This window comes from Octopus bimaculoides, chromosome 11 (genome assembly GCF_001194135.2).
Source record: "Octopus bimaculoides isolate UCB-OBI-ISO-001 chromosome 11, ASM119413v2, whole genome shotgun sequence".
Classification (NCBI taxonomy): Eukaryota; Metazoa; Mollusca; class Cephalopoda; order Octopoda; family Octopodidae; genus Octopus; species Octopus bimaculoides.
This window is the reverse complement of record NC_068991.1, coordinates 530,501-537,896: the sequence shown is the minus strand read 5'-3', so window position 1 is coordinate 537,896 and position 7,396 is coordinate 530,501. Positions and strand designations below refer to the sequence as shown.

General features: G+C 35.7%; 1 protein-coding gene across 1 annotated transcript in view; it reads left to right on the top strand.

Moving 5' to 3' along the window:
• Positions 1–5,987, top strand: part of LOC106881847 (uncharacterized) — an 8,488-nt gene extending 2,501 nt beyond the window's left edge. Inside the window, exons 2-3 of the mRNA XM_014932362.2 lie at positions 735–928; positions 2,604–5,987. Of these exons, the coding sequence (XP_014787848.1) occupies positions 735–928; positions 2,604–2,773 (364 nt within the window). The 3' untranslated portion in view covers positions 2,774–5,987. The remainder of the gene's footprint in view (positions 1–734; positions 929–2,603) is intronic.
• Positions 5,988–7,396: the final 1,409 nt, after the last annotated feature.

Sequence of the window (7,396 nt, the reverse complement as noted above, 5' to 3'; positions counted from 1 at the left end):
GCGACGGCGGTGGTCATCGTGGCTGGACGAAGCTGCTGAAGTGGTCGCTGGCTGCTGCTGCTGTCGTGTGGTACACGGAATAGTCTCTGAGAGAAACTGGACCGAGACAAATTTGTGGGGTATGAGTTGATCTATATATATAGCGTTAAGAGGGCTCCAAATGCCTTCAGAATTTTACTCTATCACGTGACCTTATTAGGGGCCGTGATTGGTCAGTTTGCGTTCTGGCAGGAAAGGTTCAAAGAAGTTGCCGATTTGAATAATAATCAGTCACGTGATGACAAGGAATGGGTTCTCTACTACGCTCGCATTTATTTATATTTAAATGAGATTGTATGTAATGGCAATAGTAGTTTTGTATCTAATGGCGGTAGATAGTTTCACTACACATAGAATAGACATAAAATTGGGTTATATACATTTATTTATTATAGGCTTACAGCTGTTTCAGAGCCATTGCTGGCTTTTACCAGAATTGATCCAGGAAAGAAATCTGATACCCTAGAACCACTTTATGACCAGTGGCTGGCTGTTGGTGATTACTACTATATTACTGTAATCAGACATGCTAGACATATTTGAAATGGACAGTATGAATTGAGGGAGATGTCACTGCTATTTCTCATAGGCCCAATGGCCACATAAGGGTTCCCTGAGTTCATTAATATTGCTGTTTCATTATTTCATTAACACACTTGTATTAATCACCTTATTGTTTCTCCTTGTACTTTCAGAATGACGACTGAAAACTCTGATTTGTACAGGACTAATTCCAAGATGATATTGGTCACCCGTGATCCAATTTATACCAACAAAACCATTGTACAGGGCCATTATATTGGACCGAAACCTCACAACTATTTACCTTTGGCTATTTTTGTGACTATTATCAACCCCTTACTCGGTCCAATTAGTATAATGCTTTCAGGTGAATATATATTGATTTGTCATTAATTTTTACATCAAAAATAATAGAATCACTTTGAAGATTTTTTTTCATTGTTTTGTGGTTGGAATAAGTTTAAAGTTTTGGTAAGAAATAGTTAATCTCTCTGTGAAAGTTTGACTGAATGAGTGATGCCTGCAGATTCTCAGACATGGAGTGGAAGAGGTCTTTTGTGGAGTTCTAGAGGAGAATTGGTTGGTTGTTTACTGATGGTGTTGGTGATGTTGATGAAAGGAAACGACTGCTTGGGTGGCAAATGAGATGAGTTCAGTTTCCTAGATGTTTCCAGTTTCTGCCAGACAAGCTGATGCTGGGCGTAAGATATAGGAACAACTAACAGAATTAGATCTTGAAACACTGGACTTCATGGATAAACTAGTAGTGCTGTGTTGCCTAGCATTAAGAAACCACTAGGTTTTGAAGGGTTGACTATTACTACTACTACTACTACTACTACTACTACTTCTACTACTACAAGATGCATCAATATTTTGAGATTATTTGTATTTGCTCATCTGCCCCCCTGTTCTGTCTGGTCACACATCCAATCAGCTGACCAAAGCTGACCAATAAAATTCAAACAATTTTGACTTCCATTTTAGTCTTTATCCTGAAAATTCTTAACCAAGTTCCTCCATTCATGTTTTTGATGCCTTAAAGATTGCACTGACCAAGAAACTCTTGAGTAAAGACAGAATGAATTATCAACTCCAAAAGAAACAAACCCTGTGAGATATGTTGAGTATTTGCTGCTTCCTCCTCCCTCCCTCTTCCTTCCTCCTCCTCCTCCAACATCCATTCTCTATGACAGCATGGGCTGAACAGTTTGACAGTATCTGGCAACTGTGTGTGAGGGTGTGTGTAAGAAAGAGAAATGTTGCATGGTTGTGTGAACATGGAGGTCACTTTAAAAATCATGACTTCAAGTTTTATCTCGCTTCATGGCAATTGGGACGAGTGCCTTCTCTGCTAGTTTAGGTCTGAGCAATGTCTTGTAAAGAGAATTGGTATGTGGAAATTATTTGGCCATCCATTGTATATATCATCATCATCATCGTTTAACGTCCGCCTTCCATGCTGGCATGGGTTGGACGATTTGACTGAGGACTGGCGAATCAGATGGCTGCACCAGGCTCCAATCTGATTTAGCAGAGTTTCTACAGCTGGATGCCCTTCCTAACGCCAACCACTCAGAGAGTGTAGTATATATATATCTTCAAGGGTGTATGTCTTTGTGTCTGTGTTAGTCCGTCCACTTGACAACTGGTGTTGGTGTGTTTACATCCCTGTAACTTAGCTAGTCTTTTTTTGTCTTTTTAAGCCTCGTACTTATTCTATCTGTTTTTTCTTGAACTGCTAAGTGCCAAGGCCAATTCATTTGACTAAAATTCTTCAAGGTGGTACCCCAGCATGGGCATGAAAGATGAAAGAAAAAAAGATGTGTATGTGTGTGTGTGTTCATATGAAACTGTTTAAGTTGGACAATGATATTGTTCATTGTTTGTTAATTGATGTTTGTAGGTTTGCATTTTCCCAAACGACTCGAACGAGAATTCTGTTACTTGCTGCTTGTGTATAAATATGTGTGTTTGTTTACACATGTGTGATTAGTAAAATAATTCTTTTCCTCAACATCTTCCATTCTTTTCTCTTTCAGTGATGTCAAACCGTGCTTATGCCCAAGGAGACACAAAATATGCCCTCAAGTGGAGTTTGAACTCATTCTTCTGGAGTGTCATATCCATTGTTGTTGCTATTGTTGTGTATATAGCCATTGGTTTCTCCATTAGTAAGTTAAAAACTCGTGGTGGCTATATTGGCTATTAAACAACAATGATAATGATGGTAACTCTAATGCCGATGGTCGAAGAATGACCACTTTATAAGAGTTACTACTCTCTCTCTCTCTTTCTCTCTCTCTCTCTCTCTCTCTCTCTCTCTCTTTCCTTCCTTCCAGACAACAGTACTAACATCTTCATATATTAAACAGCTTCAAATTTTAATAAAGAGTTATTTTTCTCAGGATTTTTACATGATGATGATGATGATGATGATGATATTCTGATTGAAATGATTTTTACGACTTATATATAGATATGTGTGTGTATGTATATATATCACATCATATATATATATATACATATATATATGTACATAGTGTGTGTATATATATATATATATATATATATATATATATTACATATGCTATATATATGTATATTTAGATACTTAGATAAGTTTCAGCCAGTATTGGCTCAGGCCATGCCTAACTTATTGCACCACCTGGAAAAACTGTATATTTAACTATACTATATATATATATATATATAGTATAGTTAAATATATGTGTGATGTGTATCTAGAAGAAAGAAAAGATCTGAAGGCAAAAGATTCAAAACTGTTTTTTCTCAACCTGGAAAACTAATCCAAGAAAAGCTACATGGTGTTCACATGTACATACACACATGTATAGAGAGAGGATCATCAAATAGATGTATTCACATAAATGGAAACATAGAAATGCACCTAACTTGTAAATATGCATATTTTCATACAATCATACACTTGCATAGACATGGTTATGTCCATGCATGCAGTACTTGTGCACCCAGAAAATTAGTACACACACACACACACATATATATGTATATACACACAGTTAAAGGTACATAAACTGTATATGTCTCACCATTCATTTCTAAATCAGTTTTAATATTTGCAATATATGGCTAAAGGCTGGTGGCATTGATGCAGTTATGCAGGATGTCATTGACAGAGAAATAGAGAAAGATTAGCTGTAACTGCAGCCCACACTAGAAAGATGTACCAAGAGATGTGCACACACACACACACAGATACATCACCTGACAATGCCTTGCCAATTATCAACAATTAATTTAATCAACTGCTTTTCCTCATTGAAAACAATCAAATTTTATCTTTTTGTTGGAAATCACTTTCTTGTGGGAGGATGGGGGGGGGGGGATCTGTGGGCAACTCTCTTCATCCTCACTTTTACTGTATACAAACACACACACACACGCACAATGTGTGTATATATATATATTTATAATCAAACAGTGAACTTTGGTTTCTGCTCATTCAGGAATCTTCATCCTGATAATTCTGAAGATTCCTCACCAAGTTGTGACCACTGGACATTCCACTTATTGCTGTAAATGTTTACAATTAAATTGTATTAATTCTACCTTAGAGGTAGTAGTTAAGGGCTGAAACATTTGCCCTGAAATGGGGCTTCTTCTCTGAAGAAGACCATCTTAAAATGTTCTGCTCTCTCTCTCTACACTTTCTTACCATCTCTCTTTCATATATACATATATATATATAATATATATATATATATATGGACATTTATTAATGCGCCTCATTAATTTGTTAATCCATTGGTCAACAAAAAGAAAAAAAACCCACATTAGATGTAATTAAATGTGGATGTTTGCACATAATAAGCAGCAGCTGAACTTTCTTCACTTGCAACCGTGATGCTTGTTAAAACTATTTGGACAATCACAAATGCAAAAACTTACTGCTTCTGATCACAGATGGTCACCAATCCATTTATTGATTTATACTTGTTTAGCAAGTGGCAACTTAAATCATGTTTTGGACTGAAAACCTTCCCATCCATTGTAGCCAGTGTATACAACACAAATATCTCTTTGAGAAGCTTTTTTTTTTTGTTTCAGGCCATGATGATAATGTCTTGTCTATCTGTCTCATTCTCTCTCTCTCTCTCTCTTTGTATATGTGTTCATTTATGTATATATATATATATCATGGTATTGACCAGACAATTGGATGTTGCTATACACCACTGGTTACAATGCACTTCATATCACTTTAGATTTTGAATGATGTCACCCCACTGGCTTTGGGAGCAAGCATATATATACACACACACAAAAAGGTATAATTTCCTCCCTCTCTCTCTCTCTCTCTCTCTCTTGTGATGAACAACAAATATCTGAAATGCTAAAACTTAATTTGCCAAACTTTGTTCATCTTGTGTTGACCTTTGTAATATCCATATATACACACATATACACACATTCACCAGTTTCATCCTAGTAAACATTGTAGACATTAAAAATACACACATGAAGTTGTATTCACTTTTAACAATAATAACAATGAATAAGAAGAATAATAATAATTTGATATCAGAGTGCTTTGTCCTCCATTTCTGACTGGACCAGTCTACTGTATATCTTTGGTTAGTTGTGGATCCACTGAAGATCACTAGCTGGAAGAACTGACCCATAGTGAAATAGAATATTAAGGATTTTACTGTAGTGTAATTAAAAGAAGATAATTAGTGTTTTAGTTCATTAAACCCATTGATTTCAGGTTTGGATAATTTTATATTGTCTGTTGGAACATTTGAACTTTAAAATAATTGTTTCTGTTTTTGTTTCAACAGGAATAAATTCAGAATTACACACACACACACACTAATTGGTAGAGTTGATGGAATTAAAGAAATGTCAACCAGAGTTTGTCTCTTTTTGATGTTTCTTGTATGTATTAGGAGCCTGATCGGTCATTTTTACACCCCTCCTCACACAATAGAGGACAAAAAGATGTGATTAAGTACCATACTTACAGTCTAAATGTAACAAACAAAAAGGGTTTTAGCGTTATAGACCAAAGTCCTATGATCAAATATGTTCCAGCCATTCTGTCCTTTTCGACATTGTGTATCTAGGACTACATTATCTTATGTGCCTTTCCTTTTTCAAAATGATTGAATTTTGAGGAAGATTTGACTATTATTTTTAGCAGATCAGTTAAGCCCATAAAAACTCTGTTGGTTCATCTTTTATCTATGTTAGCTGGTAACACAAACTCCCACTTCAATGAAGCAAGGGGGGGGGGGTGTTTGTGAGATTTTTTTTTTTAATTTGATTTTATTTCAAAATATTTTCGTATTTTTCTTTTCTATTTTTTGTATTTTCTACTTTTGCTATTTTTTTCTCTTCCACTCCAACATTCCAGAAATAAAAAGAAAATATTTTACAGATTTCTTTGAAAACTGTTTTTATTATTTTAAAATTTCAAATGTTGTTGTTGTTTAACCCCAGGTTAATCTTGATCCACCAGAACTGTTCTGACCATGGCCATTCCATACATCTATCTGTCAAACTATTATCTAATGTGTCCTTCCATCTTTTTACTACAGTTGAGATTTGGCTCTTGTTTCTAGCAATCTGATCGACTGCATAGAGACTCATTCATTTTAAAGATATATTTTGTTCTGGTTTAAAGATATATTTTTGTTTGTTTATTGTAAACATTTTGTACCAAAAACCTTGACATTTTATTAGCACTGTGCTCCCCCCCTCCCATATTTCAACTGGAAAACCTTTGATCAAAGATCCAAAATAGCAACATTTTAAAGGAATTAATGGATGTAATTGTGAGGATAGTTGTCTTTTAGTGAAGAGAGTAAAGTGGTGAGAGGGGGGTGCTTGTGAAGGATCATGGATGCTTCTGTACCATCATTAAAAACCCTGCTAAACTTATGGTAGTTGTCTTTCAGAAAACTTCTCTTTGACATGTGCAGTATTAAAAAAACACAGATATATCAACAACGGACAAAAATAGTCCGGCAGCTGTGGTGGTGGTGGAGGGGGTGAGTTAATGATTATGTATTTCTACTTCTTTGAACTTTGTCAGCAGCAAGTGTCCACATGCTAAGCATTGGTCACAGACTGATAAACAGTGATTGAAAAGTCACTGGTGTTGCATTTAGCTAGCAGGCTGAGGCAACAGAAACAATATGGTTCAAAATAGCAGTCTATGTATAATATTTAAAGTAGATATAATGTTGAAAGCTTGCTAAACTGTGATATTCATTTCTAGAAAGCATCTCGTATAGATGTATAGTGTTAAAAAACACAGAAATGCATCAGATGAAAACTATGCAGCAATGGCAATGCTAACTATGTATCTGTTCCTTTGAGTTTCATCAGTAGCAGATATTAACTCTAGCACCACAGCAATGTCTGTCAGGTTATCTATTTCTATCTCTGTGTCAATATCTCAGCATAACTATCTGTCTATACTATCACTCTGCCAATTTATGTATTTTTTTTTTATTGCCCACAAGGGGCTACACATACAGGGAACAGACAAACGGATTAAGTCGACCCCAGTTACGCACTGGTACTTATTTAATCGACCCTGAAAGGATGAAAGGCAAAGTCGACCTTGGCGGAATTTGAACTCAGAACGTGTGTGTGTGTGTGTGTGTGTATAGAGCACAATCAGTTCATGTAACTGAAGGTTTCAAAATCACCCAAGGACACACCAGGTGAAAGAGTTCAGTTTCATTCGAACCGGCCAACTACTTTACGTTTTCAGTTCAATGTGTGAGCCAGATGGAAATTAATGTAAGCACCTCGTGTTACCTTTAATTAATTCTGAAAG